This window comes from Curcuma longa, chromosome 3 (assembly GCF_044706935.1).
Source record: "Curcuma longa cultivar G26 ecotype Majalengka, Jawa Barat chromosome 3, ITB_CL_G26_1.1, whole genome shotgun sequence".
In the NCBI taxonomy this organism is placed as follows: Eukaryota; Viridiplantae; Streptophyta; class Magnoliopsida; order Zingiberales; family Zingiberaceae; genus Curcuma; species Curcuma longa.
Window position 1 is genome coordinate 8,816,601 of NC_133863.1, and position 23,517 is coordinate 8,840,117.

The 23,517-nt window shown below is 35.4% G+C and overlaps 4 protein-coding genes and 1 pseudogene across 4 annotated transcripts; all 5 read right to left on the bottom strand.

The window, feature by feature from the left end:
• Positions 1–659: 659 nt before the first annotated feature.
• LOC141823623 (uncharacterized) lies at positions 660–8,989 on the bottom strand. Its single transcript, XM_074710911.1, has 8 exons — positions 8,857–8,989; positions 8,539–8,739; positions 8,354–8,452; positions 1,921–2,068; positions 1,538–1,695; positions 1,152–1,437; positions 910–1,070; positions 660–817 (listed from the first exon to the last, which is right to left on the bottom strand). The coding sequence occupies exons 1-8, from the start codon at positions 8,987–8,989 to the stop codon at positions 660–662; spliced, it is 1,344 nt and encodes a 447-aa protein (XP_074567012.1).
• A 1,351-nt stretch (positions 8,990–10,340) lies between these two features.
• Positions 10,341–11,783, bottom strand: LOC141823624 (uncharacterized). The gene is made up of 5 exons (XM_074710912.1): positions 11,599–11,783; positions 11,230–11,387; positions 10,850–11,135; positions 10,589–10,749; positions 10,341–10,495 (listed from the first exon to the last, which is right to left on the bottom strand). The coding sequence occupies exons 1-5, from the start codon at positions 11,781–11,783 to the stop codon at positions 10,341–10,343; spliced, it is 945 nt and encodes a 314-aa protein (XP_074567013.1).
• Positions 11,784–13,514: 1,731 nt separating this feature from the next.
• Positions 13,515–15,826, bottom strand: LOC141822827 (uncharacterized; annotated as a pseudogene).
• Positions 15,827–16,802: 976 nt separating this feature from the next.
• Positions 16,803–18,325, bottom strand: LOC141822873 (uncharacterized). The gene is made up of 5 exons (XM_074710179.1): positions 18,168–18,325; positions 17,760–17,917; positions 17,302–17,584; positions 17,044–17,204; positions 16,803–16,957 (listed from the first exon to the last, which is right to left on the bottom strand). The coding sequence occupies exons 1-5, from the start codon at positions 18,323–18,325 to the stop codon at positions 16,803–16,805; spliced, it is 915 nt and encodes a 304-aa protein (XP_074566280.1).
• Positions 18,326–21,118: 2,793 nt separating this feature from the next.
• On the bottom strand, positions 21,119–22,641 carry LOC141822832 (uncharacterized). Its single transcript, XM_074710146.1, has 5 exons — positions 22,484–22,641; positions 22,073–22,230; positions 21,612–21,897; positions 21,324–21,507; positions 21,119–21,247 (listed from the first exon to the last, which is right to left on the bottom strand). The coding sequence occupies exons 1-5, from the start codon at positions 22,639–22,641 to the stop codon at positions 21,119–21,121; spliced, it is 915 nt and encodes a 304-aa protein (XP_074566247.1).
• Positions 22,642–23,517: the final 876 nt, after the last annotated feature.

The window sequence follows — 23,517 nt, forward strand, 5'->3', positions numbered from 1 at the left end:
TTCTGACAAGATTACACTCAGTGATGCGACACTTTTTTTAATTAAGATGGGATACCTTATTTAATTACGATGGGTTAAGACCTTCTCCTCTCGCGTATATAAGACCACTTCGCTCCTTATTCAGGTACGCGCGCACGCAAGCACCGACCTACTTTCTTCTTCTTCCGCTTACTCTTCTTCTTTCTTGTTGACTTAAGCATCGGAGTGATCGTGTCAGCACTTAGAACACCCCCTTAGCCTTTCTGCTCACGGTTGCTTTGCTTGCATGTCCCGAAGATTCGACATGCCCAATTTATTTGATCCCACTCCATTCCGGTGAGGAGACCCGATCGGTGACACGTCCCGGAGCTTATCTAGACCGAAACAGCAATGCTTGCGTGACAAGAAATTTTCACCCATTAGATATGCAATTTTATTTGACATTCTTGCATTAGATTCAATATATATCATAATATATATATTCAAGAGCTAAAGGCTTGATCAAGTTATACCAAGACTTAAAGTTACGCGAGCTGTATGCCTGTATGTGATGTTTCGATGCATTAATCAAATTGTGGTTGTTATTTCAGACATGCTTAATAAAATGGACTTGCAAAGAAGGAACAAACAAATTAAAATCTTAGGATAAGTCGCAATGATCAAGTTCTTTTGGTTCTTGTTCAAGCAATGGTGTTTACTCCAAGGACCACAACGGATGCTTGAACGATGCATATATCGTTCCGAAGAAATCCTCTAGATGGATCTTGTACTTCTTTCCAGCTTAAGAACTTGCGCCATCCCCAACTGAGGAAGGTCGCTGATGAGAACAAAACTTTGTCTACAAAATAAATAAAAAATTAAACTAAATTAACTGCTTGATCGAGGTGTAGCTAGCGTAGGAAGGGAGCACAATCAAATTAATGTCACAACCTGTATACTTCCGGTGCTTGGCATTATCCAGATCCAACAAGCAAAGGCTAAACTCCACATAGACACCTGTATTGGAAGCAAGACTAGTAGCATCGTGCATGGTTAAGAAAACACCAAGGTCATCTTTGTATATGGCTAAGTTTGGATACAGCGAGATACACCTAGACATGCATGTCCAAAAACGAATTAAACGAATAAATTATATCTTAAATCTTATATGCTCAAAACAAGTAACGGAATACCAGTTGTAGCCGCCTGCAGCAAAAGCTTTAGATTGCAGTACCACGTTCGATTTGGAAACATCCTTGAATGCCCAAGTATCTTTTCGAGGAGTTAGATCTTTGTTTAAGGACAAGGATTCATGGATTCCTTCTTTGTCTGATTTGGATATTGCAAAAGCCTGCAAGACTTGAGCTCCAAAGACACAACGATCATTGACAACTAGACCAGATTTTGAACTGTGGAACTTGTTCAATGCAACCTTTAAACAACATCCATCAAGGGATTTGCTATGGAAATAGTCTTCGCCTACATAAAAAAATGAAGATATATAACATGATAAATAATTCCACCAACAAATCCAGGTAATTATGATCAAATTATTCTGGAACTTAAAATGTTTTGTCACCTTCCTTCTGTATGTGCTCCCCATGAAGTTGATCATTTATGAAGAGTCTGTAGATTGCTTTGATCTCTGAGCCTTTTGAAGCTGCATCATCATTTAAGAGGTAAAGACAAACATATTTCTCACCTTCTTCTTCTAAAACTAATCCCAGTCGCAACTTCCTGCAGTTAATAACACGTTCTTCTCTTAGCTATATATATATCTTTCACAAAGCATTTTCTTATGCCAAATCATTCAAAGATCTTAAATCTAATCGAGTGAACAGAGAAATTCCAATTGTATTGGATAAACGCCTTTTTCTTTTGTTGAAGAACATGTGATTTGTTTTAGAAGAACATCATGTTAACACGCGCACACGCACACAAAATAAATAAAATCAGAATTACCAGTTAAAACCACAGGCTGTGAAACTACTCGAGTAATACGTATCAGCACGTCGATTTGCAATGGCTGAGAAACCATCAATCGTCCACCAAAATGGATATGATCCCTTGCCTGCCTTCTTCTCTCCACCTTGCTTTGAGTCGATGATAACTTTTTTATGAAATGGATTCCGAAAGCAAAATCCTGACATTCTTAATTATACCGTGAATTTGCTCGTTCAACAATCAATTTTAGGTACAGTATACAATGAAGTTGCTAAAGTGGCCAAGATCTCGAAATGATTGTGAAAAGCTCCAAGAAGGTTTGTAAAGGAAATCGGGGGCAGTAGAACAAACACAGGAGAAGAGTCGGCGGATGTGAAACAGAAAAAACAACCAAGATGTTATATAAGGGGATAAATTTCTCGTAAAATTATCCGCTTATCAACTAGATTTTTTTTATCCCTTTTAAATGTTTAATAAAGTAAATGATATACTTTTTTATTTTTTTAATAAAAGTCTCTATAAAAGATATGCATTAATGCTAGAAAATCTCCCCTTTTATCACTAAAAAAAATCATGAAATAGCGATGGAATTTATTTCCGTCGCTAAAATTAGTGACGGAATATTATTTTCCGTCTCTAATTAACGACGGAAATTAATATTTCATCGCTAACTATAGCGACGGAATTAATATTCTGTCGCTAATTATGTTCCGTCGCTAATTAGAGACGGAATTTATTTCTGACGCTAATTAGAGACGAAAATTACTATTCCGTCTCTAATTTTAACGACGGAAATAAATTCGCGACGGAAATTAATATTCAGTCGCTAAAGTCGCGATTTAGCGACATAAAATTTGGTCGCTGACGTCACGTTAGCGACGGAATTATAAATTCCGTCTCTAATTAGCGACGGAATTAAAAACTTCCGTCGCTAACCCCGAAAATTGGATACGTGGAATTCTCCCGTAAATAGCGACGGAACTATGTTATCCCGTCGCTAATTAGCGACGGAATTTTTAATTCTGTCGCTAAATCTGAAAAATGGACACGTGGTTATCTCTTGCAAATAGCGACAGATACTTTTATTCAGTCGCTAAGGATTAAAAAATATCCGTCGCTAATATCGTTTAAGGAAATAAAAAAATCATTTATTAGGGACGGAATTAAAAAATATCCGTCGCTAATAATTTAATTTTTTTTGTTTTTTCATATATATATAATTGATATACTGCGCGCCGGCAAAATACGCGACGCTGCGCGACTTCATCCAGGCCGTTCATCGCGAAAATCCCAGCCGTTCATCGCAGGAATCACTGTAGCTTCTCTGCGTCATCTCCGTTCTCGCCGCTGCCGCTCCTTCGTCCGGCCACCGTCGGGCACCGGACCGGCGGCGATGGACGCGCCACTCGCCGGCGGTCCGGTGGTGACCGGATTCCGGCCGAATCGCGGCCGGAGACCGGCCGCGGTCGACACGCCCGGCGCCGGCGCGTCGACCGCGATCGGTCTCCGGCCGCGATACGGTCGGAATCTGGCCGATTTCCGCCCGACACTTGTTGTTGCCTGCTGTTCTGTTTCCGGCCGGATTCCGGCCGGAATCCGATGCCGGAATGCGCGCCGGCGAACTGGGAATTCAACGGTCCGGGTCTGGTGGCCGGCGGTGATCGGATGGCGGCGCGACGGCGGCGGAAGCGAGCGGAGGTCGGCGGTCGCGCAGGGGTCGCGTAGGGATGTGTCGCGCGGGATATCGATTCTATATATATATATATATATATATAAACAACACAAATGTCCATATATGAAACAACACAAATGTTCATCTAATACAATATCTAACACAACACAAATGTCGAACATCTAATACAACATCTAATACACAAATGTCAAAAAAATCTGATGCAATAACATCAATATATTTGCATACACTGATACTGTCTAAAATGTCAAAATACAATAACATATCAGAACTAAAATGTCAAAATAAAAGATCCTACAAAAATACAGCATTGGTATATCCAACAACAGCAACAGTTGCCAAGGAATGGCCATATGAACTACCATGCCTTTTGCGTGCATATCGTTGCAAAGCCCTTGTTCGTTGAAGAAAAAATTGACAATGAAATCTGCAGCAATACAACGATAAAGAATTTGTTAGTCATTGAAATTGTGGAAGAAAAAAGATAGAAAGCTGATCACAGTTTTAAAAGTGGAATATATAACTAGAGGGGCCGGAAAAGAGTACATAGTATTAGAACTTCCTAAAGCAAAGTGAAACTCATATTTATAACTAAAATTGCATCCTAATTAAACACTAAAAAGTAGCATGCACACACACCAACATGTAGAGCATTAATCAAACTCTTAAAATTAAAAACCAAATACAAGATTATAAATACAAGATTATCACTAGTAGAGCATAGTAGTAGTTAGACAGTGGAAGAGACAAACGTGTGGCAAGACCAACACAAATGTGCAAACCAAAGGCAAACTGAATAAGAATTCGAAATGAAAAGATGATACAAAGAAGATACAGAGGTTTACCCATTTGCATAAGGTTCCCCAAATTGAAACAGGCAGAATGTTATGTGCAATTATCATTACTCTTCATCCATGACTCTTCTATCTGCAAGACGCACTCAACAACAACTAGAGTTCAAATGCATTAGGTTGAATTGACATATTTAGCTTAAAAACAGTTGATATACATTGACCTCATCATCCTAGTAATTAAAAATAAAGACCAATAATGATTTATATTGTTATCATGAATGTCAATATTAATTTAAATTTAACAGATGACACATTTAACATTATGGAAGAGTGTTATGTGTCTATGTATGGAAATATACATGAATGATTTGTTTGAAAATACACAAAAATAGAGATTGAGATGTGTAATTAATTTTGTTGAAGACCCACATCATGTAGCCCATGATTAAACCACATTAGAGCACTTCAAACTGAAGGAAGTAATTTCTGTTTTATTTCCTTTAAACGTAACATTTATATGGTTCAAGAACATCAATAAGAAACGATTTAAGGAACTCGGAAAAAAAGAAACAAAAAAACATCAGACTTAAGATGATAACCAATTCACTGGAAAGAAAGTGTAAGCATTGCTAAAAACAAGCAAGACAGCATACAAAATGCAAATACATAAGAGTTATAAAATTAAAGTCAAACAAGAATAAAAACAAACAAATAGGAAAATGGGAGGCATTACCTTTATGTGTACAACCTCATTATCTTCAATAGCCAAGTAATTTTTTGTGTGTTCTACAATGGCACACAAATCACTAGAGAAAAAAAGTTCTTTGGGCTTCTCATCTTTTGTGAGATCTTTTACATCGTGAAACAACTTTCCTCTAACTTTATTTCGTCAGTCAATTCCTGAAACAAATGCATTTCTATTAACATGAATGTGTTCTAAAATGGAAAAAAAATACGGGGAAAAGTACAGAGCGATAAAATAGTATGAAGGCGACAGCAATGGAGTACTTTGGGCAAGTTGCATTAACATGAAATGAGTCAAATGCTTGTATTGAGAATCACACAAACTGAAGGACCCTCATCATCAATTGAACCCACCATTTCTAGCCATAGGTTCTAGGGGAGTATTCAGGTGACACTACCAGATGCGATATTAATTGCATGAAAAAATTTCATTAGCGACAGAGGGGAACACAAAACTAAATCGCTATTTTAGCAACAGTTTAGCGACGGAATTTATTTTTCGTCGCTAAATTAACAACGGAATATAACATTCTGTCTCTAATCCATCAAGGGATTTGCTATGGAAACAGTCTTCGCCTACATAAAAAATGAAGATAATTATATTACATGATAAATAACTCAACCAACAAGTCCAGGTAAAAGCAACTTCCTATATTATATATGATCAATTATTCTGGAACTTAAAATGTCTCGTCACCTTCCTTCTGTACGTGCTTCCCATGAAAAGATACGAAGAGTTTGTAGATTGCTTTGATATTTGAGCCTTTTGAAGCTGCATCATCATTTGAGAGGTAAAGATCAACATATTGACCATCTTCTTTTAAAATTGTTTCCAGATGCAATTTCCTGCAGAGTTAATAGTTCTTCTCTTAGCTATATATCTTTCACAAAGCATTAATTTTCTAATGCCAAATCTTTCAAAGATCTTAAACCTGATCAAATGAACAGAGAAATTCCAATTGTATTGAATAAAAGCCTTTTTCTCTTGTTGAAGAACATGTGATTTGTTTTAGAAGAACATCATGTCAACACGCGCACACGGACGCAAAATAAATAAATAAATAAATCAGAATTACCAGTTAAAACCACAGGCTGTGAAACTCCTCGAGTAATAAGTATCAGCACGTCGATTAACAATGGTTGAGAAACCATCAATCGTCCACTCGCTTGCCTTCTTCTCTCCACCTTCCATTGAGTTGATAACTTTTTTATGAAATGGATGCCAAAAGCAAAATCCTAACATTCAGAATTATACCGTGGATTTGCTTGTTCAACAATCAATTTTAAGTATAGTATACCATCAAATTAATTGCTAAAGTTGCCAAGCTCTCAAAAGGATTGTGAAAAAGAGAATGCGGGCAGTAGAGCCAATCACAGGAGACAGAGTCGGCGGGGAGGAAGGAGGAGTCGACAGATGTGAAACAATAAATTTCTCCTAAACTTATTCGCTTATCAATATTTTTTTTTATCCCTTTTAAATGTTTAATAAATTAAATCACTTAATGATATACCTTTTAAATTTTTAATAAAAGTCTCTAGAAAAGATATGCATCAATGATAGGAAATCTCCCCCCTTTTATGGGAGCAGCAGTCTGAATGTACTTTTCCCATGTGTATTTACACGGTTAGCCTCGCTTTGATAGATTATTTAATAATCTTGCATTTATATTAGTGAATCTCTTAGATTCATTCAGTATATTTATATAATCCTTCGGAATGGAAGAAAAATGACGGCGGTAATTTTATTTTATTTTTTATTTACTATTCCAACAAACTTTTTAGCTCTCATTATAGTAAAATATTATTTGCTAATATTATATTCGACACCAATATGTTATGAATCTATATTGATTAAATTTAGTTATAATTTTTTGATTTATCTTTTTATTAATGATTGTCGGAGTCACTGTATGGAGCGATGATAAATTTCACGTTTGTTAAAATGATGTGATAGATAGCATGCGTGTAAACACTATTTCACTTTTTTGTTAAAATGATGATCAATATATAGCATACTATGTATGCACCTTTGGTATTTTGAATCATGTGATAATCCCATGCATTTATTAACTTTTGTATTTAAGACGTATTTGAAATATGGACATGAAAAGAGAAATATTTAAAAGTCGCAGCAATGAATTCTTTTAGGAACCACGACAGTTACTTCAACGATGCATGTATCATCAACAAGAAATCCTCTCGTTGGATTTTGTACATCGTTCCAGCTTAAGAACTTGAGCCACCCCTACTCGATCGGGACTCTTTGACGAGAACAAACGTTTCGCTACAAAATAAATAAGAAAACATGATTAAATGATCGTTTCAAGTTGTAGCATATATAGGAATTGAAGGGACTCAATTTATAATTTTTGCTCACCCATAAAAGCCTAACACCCTCAATGTCCTTTTCCCACGTGTATTTGCACGGTTAGCATTGCTCTAATAAAATATTTTCTTGCAGTTATATAAGTGAATCTCTTAGATTCATTCAATATATATAATCCTTCGCAATGGAAGATAAATCACCATGACTGTAATATAAATCTGTTGGCGGTGACAATTTTATTTTATTTTTCATTTATTATTCCAAAAAACTTTTCTTTGTTTTGTTAGCTCTCGCTATAGTGGTATATTATTTGCTAATATTATATTCGACACTAAGATTATGTTGTGAATCTATGATGATTAAACCCAACTAAGCAAAGAAGCATAATTAGAAATATTAAGGTCCCCGGGGCAATAGTGTAACAGTAGGACATCCGGGTTGTGACCTAGGGACCCGCGGTTTGATCCCCAGCTACGGCGTATTTGCAGAAATTTTTCTCCAAATGGAGAACGCAATCAAAGAATGCTGGGCATCTGGATTGGCCGCCATATGCGCTTCCCGATTTACCCTAGTGGTTGGTGGGAAATTTCCGTGGAACCGGACAGGCCACCCCCAGAGATTGAGTCTATGAGACTGACTGAGATTTATCATAATTAGAAATATTTAAGATCGATAGCATACATATTTTAAGGCATCTTTGGTATTTTGAATCATGTGATGATCCCATGCATATTTATCAACTTGTGGTTGTTTTTAAGACATACTTGAAACATGCATGGACATGAAAAGACCAATATCTTATAAGGATAAGTGGCAATGAATTCTTTTGGTTCTTTGTTCAAGCAATGGGGTCTACTTCAAGAACCACAACAGTTGATTCAACGATGCATGTACCGTCAACAAGAAATCCTCTCGTTGGATCTTGTACATCGTTCCAGCTTAAGATCTCGGACCACCCCCAATAGGGACTCTTTGACGAGAACAAACGTTTCGCTACAAAATAAATAAGAAAACATGATAAAAAGATTCAGAGATTAGTTTCACGTTCGATTTGGAAAGATGCTTGATTACCCAAGTACATAACCGAGGAGTTGTGTCTTCATTTAGGGACAAGTATTCAGTAATTCCCTGTTTGTCTAATTTGCATTCAAAAGCCTCCATCAGCTCCAAAAATGCAACAATCGTTGACAAGTAGACCAGATATATTAAACTGTTGAACTTGTTCAATGCAACTTTACAACAAAATCCATCATGGGATTTGCTATGGAAATACTCTTCGCCTACATAAGAAAATAAAAATAAAATGGTAAATAACTCCGCGAAATGGTCAAGGTAAAAGCAATTCCTGTATTATGATCAGTTATTCTAGAACTTAATTAATTTAAATGTCTTGTCACCTTCCTTTTGTATGTGCTCGGCATGTAGTTGATCATACATGAAGAGCTTGTAGATTGCTTTGATCACTGAGCCTTTTGAAACTACATCATCATGTGAGAGGTAAACACCGACGACGTATTTCTCACCGGCCATCTTCTTCAAAAGCTTATTCTAGTCACAATTTGCTGCAAATAATACTTCTTCTCTTAGATATCTTTCATAAAGCTTTCCCTTTAAGTCTTTCGAAGATATTAAACCTCATCGAATGAACTGAGAAATTTCAATTGTATTAAATAATAGACTGAAGAAGAAGTGTTTCTATTAAAACACTACTCAAAACTTATTTACAACAAAAAGTTGAGTTTTACTTGTTGAAGAACATGTTATTTGTTTTTGGACACACACACACAAACAGAATTATCAGGTAATTCCACAGGTCGTGAAACTCCCCGAGTAATGCGTCTCAGAACATTGATTTGCAAATGTTCAGAAACCATCGCGCGATCATCCACCTAAATGGATTTGTTCTCTCGCCTGCCTTCTTCTCTCCACCTTCCTTTGAGTTGATAACATATTTGGGTGAAACCATAACTTTCAGTTCTTGTAATTCTTTCACTGTACTGTTTTTTGAATAATTGGATACCAAAAGCCTTAATTTCTTCTTATATATATTCAGCTAAATTCTATCATTCTTTAATTATACCATGAATTTGCTTGTTCCATCATCAAGGTCAGGTATATTTACTCCATCAGAAAAACTCATTCTTATGGCTAAGGTTAACTAACTCCTTGTCCATGTCCCAAAGCATCAATAACCTTCATTCACCTCCCCAATTAATGACACCTTACCTCCATAATCCATGACTAGGAAAGTTTCTTATTCTGTCAATCACCAGCACTTGATATGCAGAAAGGCGTTTACGATCACTGTTGATAAACGTTCTCCAATCTCCCTTTCTCTACTAGAAGTTGCTTAAATTGCCAAGCTCTCAAAATGATTGTGAAAAGCTCCATGAAAGCTTTGTGGAGGGTTCTAAAAGTCTCTAGAAAAGTTGTCCCTTGATGATCGGAAACCTCCCCCCTTTTTATGGGAGTCAGCACAGTCTCATGTCCTTTTGCCATGTGCTTTTGCTCGGTTAGCCTCGCTCTAATAGATTAGTTTGCATTGACACGGTAATTATATGAGTCTTGCACGTAGAGCTCATTTGGCTATTGACTAGAAATTTTCACCCATTAGATATGCAATTTTAATTATTTGACATTCTTGCATTCATATAACTGAATCTCTTAGATTCAATATATATCATAATATATTCAAGAGCTAAAGGCTTGATCAAGTTATACCAAGACTTAAAGTTACGCGAGCTGTATGTGATGTTTCGATGCATTAATCAAATTGTGGTTGTTATTTCAGACATGCTTAATAAAATGGACTTGCAAAGAAGGAACAAACAAATTAAAATCTTAGGATAAGTCGCAATGATCAAGTTCTTTTGGTTCTTGTTCAAGCAATGGTGTTTACTCCAAGGATCACAACGGATGCTTCAACAATGCATATGTCGTTGCGAAGAAATCCTCTAGATGGATCTTGTACTTCTTTCCAGCTCAAGAACTTGTGCCATCCCCAACTGAAGCACCCTGATGAGAGCACAGTTTTCGCTACAAAATAAATAAGAAAATTAAACACAATCAGATAATTGCTTGATCGAGGTGTAGCGTAAGCAGGTAGCGCAATCAAATTAATATCAAAACCTCTAAACTTCAGGTGCTTGGCATTATCTAGATCCAACAAGCAAAGGCTAAACTCCACATACACACTTGTTTTGGAAGCAAGACTACCAGCATCGTCCATGACCAAGAAAACACCAAGGAAGTCTTTGTATATGGCTAAGTTTGGATAGAGCGAGATACGCCTAGATATGTCAAAAATCAAATCAAACGAAAAGAATAATTATATCTTAAATCTTATATGCTCAAAGCTATGATTCAATTAAAGAACAAGTAACGGAATACCAGTTGTAGCCGCCTGCAGCAAAAGCTTCAGATTGCAGTATCACGTTCGATTTGGAAACATCCTTGAATACCCAAGTATATATTCGAGGAGTTAAGTCTTTGTTTAAGGACAAGGATTCATGGATTCCTTCTTTGTCTGATTTGGATATTGCAAAAGCCTGCAAGACTTGAGCTCCAAAGACACAACGATCATTGACAAGTAGACCAGATTTTGAACTGTCGAACTTGTTCAATGCAACCTTAAAACAACATCCATCAAGGGATTTGCTATGGAAATAGTCTTCTCCTACATAAAACAATGAAGATATATAACATGATAAATAATTCCACCAACAAGTCCAGGTAATTATGATCAAATTAAACTTAAAATGTTTTGTCACCTTCCTTCTGTATGTGCTCCCCACGAAGTTGATCATATATGAAAAGTCTGTAGATTGCTTTGATCTCTGAGCCTTTTGAAGCTGCATCATCATTTAAGAGGTAAAGACCAACATATTTCTCACCATCTTCTTCTAAAACTAATCCCAGTCGCAACTTCCTGCAGTTAATAGTTCTTCTCTTAGCTATATATCTTTCACAAAGCATTTTCTTATGCCAAATCTTTCAAATATCTTAAATCTGATAACAGAGAAATTCCAATTGTATTGAATAAACGCATTTTTCTCTTGTTGAAGAACATGTGATTTGTTTTAGAAAAACATCATGTTAACACATGCACACGCACACAAAATAAATAAAATCAGAATTACCAGTTAAAACCACAGGCTGTGAAACTACTCGAGTAATAGGTATCAGCACGTCGATTTGCAATGGCTGAGAAACCATCAATCGTCCACCAAAATGGATATGATCCCTCCCCTGCCTTCTTCTCTCCACCATCCTTTGAGTCGATAACTTTTTTATGAAATGGATTCCAAAAGCAAAATCGTAACATTCTTAATTATACCGTGAATTTGCTCGTTCAACAATCAATTTTAGGTATAGTATACCATGAAGTTGCTAAAGTGGTCAAGATCTCAAAATGATTGTGAAAAGCTCCAAGAAGGTTTTGTAAAGGAAAACGGGGCAGTAGAACAATCACAGGAGAAGAGTCGGCGGATGTGAAACAGGAAAAACAACCTAGATGTTCTATAAGGGGATAAATTTCTCCTAAAATTATCCGCTTATCAACTAGATTTTTTTTATCCCTTTTAAATGTTTAATAAAGTAAATGATATACCTTTTAATTTTTTAATAAAAGTCAACACTAAGATGTTGTGAATCTATGATGATTAAATCCAACTAAATAGAGAAGCATAATTGGAAATATTAAGGATCATACATATTTTAAGCCACCTTTGGTATTTTGAATCATGTGATGATCCATTGCATTTATTAACTTGTGGTTGTTTTTAAGACATACGTTAAACATGGACATGAAAAGAGAAATATCTTATAAAGATAAGTGGCAATGAATTCTTATAAAGATATCTTCCTTAGAGTTTTCAATGATTTTTTTTTTATAATTTCAAGTACATAAAAATTTATTATTCTCTTTATAATTAAAAAAAACCTCCATATAAATTTCAAATCTCATTATTATTTAATTATGACTTACACAACGCATAAGATTAATTTAGCAAGAAAAAAAATAACTTTGAATTTTCACTATTACTCTTAAATTAAAAATTTTAAATCTCATGTCCACGATGATTCAATTTTTTTTTCAACTTTTTAATTTCACAAATCATTCTAAAAATCTTGCATTGAGATACCCTGATAGAGTAGTTTGCATTTACATGGTAATTATGTGAGCCTTAAATGTAGAGTATATTTGGCAATGCTTTATATGGTGATCAGAAGTTATTCACCAATTAGATATACCATGTTATTAGGCATTCCTGCATTCATATAAGTGATTTAGTCTATTAGATTCAAAATATATAATATAATCCTTCATAATGGATTCATCTGAAGAGGATAAGATTAGGAGACCAAGACTTTAAGTTAATTATGAGAGCTTAAGTCATTGTGTGTTATAATCTTATTTTATAATGTGAGCATGTAAATTGTGATAATGTGGTGATTGTTTAGGTAGTAGATAAACTTCTTAGGGTTTAATTGGTGAAGAATTTTTATGTAATTTGAACACAAGACTCAAATTTTTACAGACTTAAAAAATGTTTATAAATCATCTGAAGAGGTATTACCTAGACAAGAAATTGACTAAGTTGTTGACTGTCCAAAAGAGTCAACAAGTCCTATGATCATGTATTTTAACTTGATAATTACACAATACTTTATAAGGGTAGGGTCACAGAGCCAAAAAAAAAAAAAAGAATTAATAAAGAAACATGAAGCTCTAAAAATATCGAACGTGGGTTCAAAAGATTAAAGTGACATCCTAAGTGTCATTGGGAGATAATGTGGTGCGTGTATTATATTATTTACAAACACAACATTTCACATCAAGATATCGTAAGCCTACGACAATTAAATCTAACTAATTAGAGCAGAAGGCCAAAGTCATAATTAATATTATGGAAACTTTAGTATTTTAAATCACGAGATGTTTCGGTGCAATTAAGAACTTTTTGGTGTTGTTTGAGGTAGTACCCTTGATACATGGACATGCAAAGAACGAACAGACAAACTTAGGATAAGTCGAAATTCTTTTGGCTCTTCTTCAAGCAACGGTGTCCAATCCAAGAATCACAACAGATGCTTCAATGATGCATGTCTCGTTGCTAAGAAATCCTCTAGATGGATCTTGTACATCTTTCCAGCTTAAGAAATTTGGCCATCCCCAACCTGTACTCCCAGATGAGAACAAATTTTTCCCTATAAAAAATAAACGAAAATACAAACAGATGATCGATTGATCATGTTAGTTGCAGCCTAGCAAGGGAGAGCAATCAAATTGTCAAAACCTGTTTCCTCCCCGTGATTTTCATTGTTTTGATCCAACAAGCGAAAGCAAAACTTCACATAGACACTAGTCTTCGAAGCAAGATTAGCCGCATCGTCCAGGTTCAAGAAAACAGCAAGGAAGTCTTTGTATGGGGCTAAATTTGGATAGAGCGAGATACTCCTAGACATATCGAAATCAAAACAGAATATATCTTAAATCTTATATGCTCAAAGCTTACTTAAACAATGATTCAATTTAATGGATACCAGTTGTAGCCGCCTGCAGAAAAAGATAAAGAAATTAGCTTCACGTTCGATGTGGAAACAGATTACCCAAGTATATAAACGAGGAGTTATGTCTTCGTTTAGGGACAAGGATTCGCTAATTCCCTCTTTGTCTAATTTGCATTCAAAAGCCTCCAAAACGTCAGCTCCAAAAATGCAACAATCGTTGACAAGCAGACCAGATTTTAAATTGTTGAACTTGTTCAATGCAACTTTACAACAAAATCCATCATGGAATTTGCTATGGAAATACTCTTCGCCTACATAAACAAATAAAGATAAAATGATAAATAACTCCGCCAAAAAGTCCAGGTAAAAGCAACTCCTGTATTATGATCAGTTAATCTCGAACTTTAAATGTATTGTCACCTTCAGTTTGTATGCGCTCGGCACGTAGTTGATCGTATATGAAGAGCTTGTAGATTGCTTTGATCACTGAGCCTTTTGAAAACTACATAATCATGTGAGAGGTAAACGCCGTATTTCTCACCATCTTCTTCAAAATCTGATTCCAGTCGTAATTTCCTGCAAATAATACTCTTATCTCAGATATCTTTCATAAAGCTTTCCCTTATGCCAAGTCTTTCGAAGATATTAAACCTCATCGAATGAACTGAAAATTTTAAATTGTATTAAATAATAGACAGGAGAAGTGTTTCTGTTATACTCAAAACTTATTACAACAAAAGGTTGAGTTTCACTTCTTGAAGAACATGTTATTTGTTTTTGAACACCAACATGTCAACACACACAAAACAGAATTACCAGGTAAAACCACAAGTCGTGAAACTCCCTGAGTAATGCGTCTCAGAACATTGATTTGCAAATGTTGAAAACCCATCGATCATCCACCTAAATGGATTTGTTCTCTCGCCTGCCTTCTTTCCACCTTCCTTGGGGTTGATAACATATTTGGGTGAAACCATAACTTTCAGTTCTTGTGATTCTTTTACCCTGTTTCTTGAATTCGATATCAAAAATCTTTCTTCTTATATATTCGACTAAATTCTATCATTCTTTAATTATACCATTTACTTCCTGTTGGGACTCTAAAAACCAAAGCATGCTTCGGTCAAAAGTATTCCCTGAGTCCAAGATTACGTTTTGGGAAGAAACAAAAGTTTTTGCTTCAATTAAGTTAAATTCAATTGAATTAAGTATTCCCTAATGGTTAATTAAATGATGTTGGAAATTGTTAAATTAAATTATCTAGAAAAATTGCATCGTTCGCCAGTTCGGTCTTTCAATCGCCATGTGCCTGTGACAGGTTGGGTCAGGTTAGGGTTTAGAGTTGATCATATATGAAGACTTTACATTGCTTTGATCTCTGAGCTTTTTGAAGCTGCATCATCATTCATTCATTTGAGCGGCAAAGACCAACATATTTGTCACCATCTTCTTCTAAACCTAATTCTAGTCGCAACTTCCTGCAGTTAATAGTTCTTCTCTTAGCCATCTTTCACAAAGAATTTTCCTATGCCAAATCTTTCAAACCTCTTAAATCTGATCGAATGAACAAGAAATTTCAATCGTATTGAATATATAAAAGCCTCTTTCTCTTTTGAAGAACATGTGATTTAATTTGTTTTAGAAGAACATCATGTCAACACGCACAAAAAATAAATAAAATCAGAATTACCCGTTAAAATCATAGGCTGTGAAACTCCTCGAGTAATACGTATCAGCACCACGATTTGCAATGGTTGAGAAACCATGAAACATCCACCTAAATGGATATGTTCTCCCGCCTGCCTTCTTCTCTCCACCTTCCTTTGGGTCGATAACATATTTGGGTGACATCATAACTTTCTATTTTCATTATCGCTCTGGTTTCATCTTCTGCAAGGCACTATAGCATAAATCTGTTGTTGGCGGCGGCAGTTTTATTTTATTTTTCATTTATTGTTCCAACAAACTTTTCTTTGTTTTGTTAGCTCTGACCAAGTCATGTCCATTTGTAGGCCAAGGATCGACTTATCAATATGGAGCTTGGTGGGCACAAATCAAGTTGTTCCACTTGGAGTTTAGGAGGAGCTAAGTGGACTTGAAAGTTATTCGGACGAGGAGTTGAAGACTTTTAACTTACGAGAGCTTTAAGTGATTGCATAGTGTGTAATCTTGTTTTTTTTTTTTTTGAGCACGTAGGCAGTTGTAATAATGCGGTTATTGTTTAGGTAGTGAATAAGCTACCTAAGGTTGAATCAGCTAAGCCTTGAATTATAGATTAAATTCCTAAATCATATTTGTCAACCAGCTCAAGTCTCAAACTTATGAATAGGTACAGAATGGTCTGTAAGTAAAAGTGACGGGGAATTATTAGCTAATCGACTAGAGCATGACAATAGACAAAAGAATCACCTTAACAAACATTACATTTGATTAGTCTTTTGATAATCATTGGCTACTTGACTATCCACCGAGTCATTGAAGTTCAATGATCATGTGCTTGTCTAAAAAGTTTTTAACATGATGATTACATACTGCTTTATAAGCATTGACGATAAAGAGTGCAAAGATCACAGCTTTAAAAAATATTGTGGGTGGAATAAATCAATGTAAGACAATATGGTTCGTGCATCATATTATTTGATAACACTGTATTTGCACACTAAGATGTTGAGTCTATGATGATTAAATTTAACTAAGCAGAGATTACATGATTGGAAATATTAACGGTAGCATACATATATTAATGCCCTTTTTCCAGATATATGCTTAATAGATTGACATGAAAAGAGAAATATCTTATAAGTTGCAATGAATTCTTTTGGTTCTTTGTTCAAGCAATGGTGTCTACTCCAAGAACCACGACAGTTGCTTCAACGATGCATGTACCATCAACAAGAAATCCTCTCGTTTGATCTTGTACACCGTTCCAGCTTAAGAACTTGGCCCGTCCCCAAGCGATCCTCTCTGGCGAGAACAACTGCTTCCCTACAAAAATAAATAAGAAAACACAATCAGATGATTGCTTGATCGAGTTGTAGCGTACCAAGGGAGCACAATCAAATTGTCAAAACCTGTACACTTCCAATGCTGGTCATTGTGTTGATCCAACAAGCAAAGGCTATACTCCACATAAACTCTAGTCTTGGGAGCAAGACTAGCAGCATTGTCCAGGTTCAAGAAAATAGCAAGGAAGTCTTTGTATTTGTCTAAGTTTGGATAGAGCGAGATACTCCTAGACATATCGAAATCAAAGGAAACGAATAATTATATCTTAAATCTTATATGCTCAATGTTTACTTATATGATCCAAATAAGAACGAGTAATATACCAGTTGTAGCCGCCTGCAGCAAAAGCTTGAGATTTTAGGACTATGCTCGATTTAGAAACATCCTTGATTTCCCATGTATATATTCGAGGAGTCAGCTTTTTGTTTAGCGACAAGGATTCACTAATTCGTTTTTTGTCTATTTTGAATGCAGAAGCCTCCAAGACATCAACTCCAAAGATGCAACAATCATTGACAAGTAGTCCAGATTTTGGACTGTTGAACTTGTCTAATGCAATCTTACAACAAAATCCATCAAGGGATGTGCTATGGAAATAGTCTTCACCTACATAAACAATGAAGATAACATGATATATAGGAATAGCAATAACTCCACCAACAAATCCAGGTAAAAAAAATATTTATCCTTCCTTTATGAAATATATCAAGATATGTTGCAAAATAGCAAGAAACTCCCAGTATTACGATCAGTTATTGTGGAACTTTAAATGTATTGTCACCTTCCTTTTGTATGTGCTCCCCCTGTATTTGATCATATATGAAGAGCTTATAGGTTGCTTTGATCAGAGAGTTTTTTGAATCTGAATTATCAAGTGAGAGGTAAAGGCCGACATATTTCTCACCACCTTCCTCTAAAACTGATTGCAGTCGCAACTTCCTGCAATTAATACATCTTTTAGCTATCGTTTCATAAGAATTCCGTTATGCCAAGTCTTTCAAAGATCTTTAATCATATCGAATGAACAGAGAAATTTCAAGTGTATTGAATAAAAACCTGGAGTAATGTTTGTCTGGTAAAAAAACTACTTAAAACTTAAGTACTACAAAAACTTAATTTTCACTTGTTAAAGAACATCATGGATTTGTTTTTGAACAACATGTCAACACACACAAAAAATCAGAATTACCAGGTAATACCACAGGCTGTAAAACTCCCCGAGTAATATGATGCAACACCTCGATTTGCAATTGTTGAGAAACCATCAATCATCCAACTAAATGGATCTGTTCTCTCGCCTGCCTTTTTCCCTCCACCATCCTTGATAAAGTATTTGGGTAAAACCATTACTTCCTGTTTTTGTAATTCTTTCACTGTGTTTTTTGAATTGGATACCAAAAGCCTTTCTTCTTATATATATTCAGCTAAATTCTATCATTCTTTAATTATACCATGAATTTGCTTGTTCCATCATCAAGGTTAGGTATATTTACTCCATCAGAAAAACTCATTCTTGTGGCTAAGGTTAATTAACTCCTTGTCCAATCTCCGTCTCTACTAGAAGTTGCTTAAATTGCCAAGCTCTCAAAATGATTGTGAAAAGCTCCATGAAAGCTTTGTGGAGGGGTCTAAAAGTCTCTAGAAAAGTTGTCCCTTGATGATCGGAAACCTTCCTTTTTATGGGAGTCAGCACACTCTCATGTCCTTTTGCCATTTGCTTTTGCTCGGTTAGCCTCGCTCTAATAGATTAGTTAGCCTCGCCATAATCATACCATTTACTTCCTGTTGGGACTCTAAAAACCAAAGCATGCTTTGGCCAAAAGTATTCCGAGTCCAAGATTATGCTTTGGAAAGAAACAAAAGTTTTTGCTTCAATTAAGTTAAATTTGATTGAATTAAGTATTCCCTAATGGTTAATTAAATTATGTTGGAAATTGCTAAATTAAATTATCTAGAAAAATTGCATCGCCATGTGCCTGTGACAGGTTGGGTCAGGTTAGGCCCAACTCACTAAAAAGAGGTCAACTAAATCCAAACCAATTGCCCAAATCAGCCCATTTAGACACTTTAGTCATATACAATGATTGTAGATAATCAACCCATTTAGACGCTTTAGTCATATACTACGATTCTAGATAATCATATGCTATAATTTATATATTCATATACTACATTTTTTTAGTTTTTAAATTTAGACGCTATCATAATTCCACATATAATTGCTACATTCAAATCACTTGATAAAATCGTCAAACTTAATACATAACCATCAGTCTTTATCTATGTCATCTACTGTAATTCAGTGAATTGATATAATGTAAATTTTAATTAACATGATAATTAACTCCACCAACAAGTCCGGGTAAAAGTAACTTCCAGTATTATGATCAATTATTCTGGAACTTCAAATGTTTTGTCACCTTCCGTTTGTACGTGCTCCGCATGTAGTTGATCATATATGAAGACTTGTACATTGCTTTGATCTCTGAGCTTTTTGAAGCTGCATCATCATTTGAGAGGTAAAGATCCACATATTTCTCACTAACTATCTTCTTCTAAAACTGATTCTAGTCGCAACTTCCTGCAGTTAATAGTTCTTCTCTTAGCTATATATATATCTTTCACAAAAAATTTTCTTATGTCAAATCTTTCAAACATCTTAAATAAATAAACAGCGCACGAAATAAATAAAATCAGAATTATTTATTTTAAAGAACATGTGATTTGTTTTAGAAGAACATCATGTCAACAGCGCACAAAATAAATAAAATCAGAATTATCAGTTAAAACCACTGGCTGTGAAACTCCTCGAGTAATACGTATCAACACCTCGATTTGCAATGGCGGAGAAACCATCAAACATCCACCTAAATGGATCTGTTCTCCCGCCTGCCTTCCTCTCTCTCCACCTTCCTTTGGGTCGATAACATATTTGGGTGGCCCCCGGGGCATAGGTGAGTTGGTTACGACGCAGCAGACTTGCAGAAGAGAGCAAGGGTTCGAATCCTGGCGAAGCCAGGCAATACCCTCCTGCGTCGTAACCAACTGCACTTTCTCGATTTACCTTCTCACAGATGGTCGTGGGGCCGACCGTATAGGGCCGCTAAGGTGGCGGATCCACCTTTTTGCAGAAGATAACATATTTGGGTGACATCATAACTTTCTGTTTTCATTATCGCTTTGGTTTCATCTTCTGGAAGGCACTATATATAGCATAAATCTGTCACCGGCGGAAGTTTTATTTTATTTTTCATTTATTATTCCAACAAACTTTTCTTTGTTTTGTTAGCTCTGACCGAGTCATGTCCATTTGTGGGCCAAGGATCGACTTATTAATATGGAGCTTGGTGGGCCCAAATCAAGTTGTTTCACTTGGAGTTTAGGAGGAGCTAAGTGGACTTGAAAGTTATTCGGAGGAGGAGTTGAAGACTTTTAACTTATGAGAGCTTTAAGTGATTGCATAGTGTGTAATCTTGTTTTTTTTTTGTTTGTTTTTGAGCATGTAGACAGTACTTTATAATAATGTGGTTATTGTTTAGTTAGTGAATAAGGTACCCAAGGTTGAATCAGCTAAGCCTTGAATTATAGGATAAATTCCTAAATCATATTTGTCAACCAGCTCAAGTAACAAACTTATGAATAGATACAGAATGGTCTGGAAGTCAAGTGACGGGGAATTAATAGCTAATCGAATAGAGCATGACGATAGACAAAAGAATCACCATAACAAACATTACATTTGATTAGTCTTTTGACAATCATTGGCTACTTAACTATCCACCGAGTCATTGAAGTTCAATGATCATGTGCTTGTCTAAAAAATTTTTAACTTGATAATTACATACTACTTTATAAGCATTGACGATAGAGAGTGCAAAGATCACAGTTTTAAAAAATATTGTGGGTAGAATAAATAAAACAATATATATGGTTCGTGCATTAGATTATTTGATACTGTATTTGCACACTAAGATGTTGAGTCTATATATGATGATTAAATTTAACTAAGCAGAGATTACATAATTGGAAATATTAGCGGTCGCATACATATATTAATGGCCTTTTTTCAGATATGCTTAATACATGGACATGAAAAGAGAAATATCTTATAAGTTGCAATGAATTCTTTTGGTTCTTTGTTCAAGCAATGGTGTCTACTCCAAGAACCACGACGGTTGCTTCAACAATGCATGTATCATTGAGAAGAAATCCTCTCGATGGATCTTGTACATAGTTCCAGCTTAAGAACTTGGACCGTCTCCGGGGACTCTTTGCCGAGAACAAAATTTATCTACAAAATATATAAGAAAACATGATCAGATGATCATTTCAAGTTGTAGATTACGAAGGGAGCGAAATCAAAAAAACCTGTCCACTCCCAATTCTGGTCATTGTGTTGATCCAACAAGCAAAGGCTATACTCCACATAGACACTAGTCTTGGGAGCAAGACTTGCAGCATCGTCCAGGTCCAAGACAACAACAAGAAGGTTTTTGTTTGTGCCTAACTTTGGATAGAGCCAGATAGTCCTAGCCATATCAAAATAAAAAGAAACGAATAATTATATATTAAATCTTATATGCTCAATTAATGTTTACTTATAAGATCCAAATAAGAACGAGTAAAAGAATACCAGTTGTAGCCGCCAGCATCAAAAGTTTCAGAGTATAGTACTATCTGATTCAATTTGGAAACATCCTTGATTTCCCAAGTATATGTTCGAGGAGTCAGGTCTTTGTTTAGGGACAAGGATTCACTGATTCGTTTTTTGTCTAATTTGAATGCAGAAGCCTCCAAGACATCAACTCCAAAGATGCAACAATCATTGACCAGAAGTCCAGATTTTGGACTGTTGAACTTGTCTAATGCAATCTTACAACAACATCCATCAAGGGATGTGCTATGGAAATAGTCTTCGCCTACATAAACAATGAAGATAACATGATATATAGGAATAGCAATAACTCCACCAACAAATCCAGGTAAAAAAAATATTTATCCTTCCTTTATGAAATATATCAAGATATGTTGCAAAATAGCAAGAAACTCCCAATATTACGATCAGTTATTGTGGAACTTTAAATGTATTGTCACCTTCCTTTTGTATGTGCTCCCCCTGTATTTGATCATATATGAAGAGCTTATAGGTTTCTTTGATCAGAGAGTTTTTTGAATCTGAATTATCAAGTGAGAGGTAAAGGCCGACATATTTCTCACTACCTTCCTCTAAAACTGATTGCAGTTGCAACTTCCTGCAATTAATACATCTTTTAGCTATCATTTCATAAGAATTCCGTTATGCCAAGTCTTTCAAAGATCTTTAATCTTATCAAATGAATAGAGAAATTTCTTCAAGTGTATTGAATAAAAACCTGGAGTAATGTTTGTCTGGTAAAAAAACTACTTAAAACTTAAGTACTACAAAAGCTTAATTTTCACTTGTTAAAGAACATCATGGATTTGTTTTTGAACAACATGTCAACACACACAAAAAATCAGAATTACCAGGTAATACCACAGGCTGTGAAACTCCCCGAGTAATATGACGCAGCACCTCGATTTGCAATTGTAGAGAAACCATCAATCATCCAACTAAATGGATCTGTTCTCTCGCTTGCCTTTTTCCCTCCACCATCCTTGATTAAGTATTTGGGTAAAACCATTACTTCCTGTTCTTGTAATTCTTTCACTATGTTTTTTGAATTGGATATATACTAAAAGCCTTTCTTCTTAATTATATATATTCAGCTAAATTTTATCATTCTTTAATTATACCATGAATTTGCTTGTTCCATCATCAAGGTTAGGTATATTTACTCCATCAGAAAAACTCATTCTTATAGCTTGTCCATGTCTCAAAGAATCAACAATCTTCATTCACCTCCCCAATTAATAATACCTTACCTCCATAATCCATTACTAGGAAAGTGTCTTATTCTGTCAATCACAAGCACTTGATATGCAGAAAGGTGCTTACGATCACTGTTGATAAAAGTTCTCCAATCTCCCTTTCTCTACTAGAAGGTGCTTAAATTGCCAAGCTCTCAAAATGATTGTGAAAAGCTCCATGAAGGCTTTGTGGAGGGGTCAAAAAGTCTCTAGAAAAGTTGTCCCTTGATCGGAAACCTCCCTTTTTATGGGAGTCAGCACACGATCTCATGTCCTTTTGCCATTTTCTTTTGCTCGGTTAGCCTCGATCGCTCTAATAGATTAGTTTGCATTGACAAAGTAATTATATGAGTCTTACACGTAGAGCTAATTTGGCAATGCTTGCGTGACTATAAATTTTCACCCATAAGATATGCAATTTTATTTGAGATTCTTGCATTCATATAAGTGAATCTCTTCGAATCATTATATAGCATAATATATTCAAGAGCTAGGAGGATACCAAGACTTCAAGTTCGCGAGATTTACGTGATGTTTCGATGCATTAGAAGTTCCCCCATGCTCCAATAGAAGTTGCTAAAGTTGAGAATCTCTAAAGTGATTATAAAATTAAAAGCTCCATGAAGGCTTTGTGGATGGCTTGATAAAAC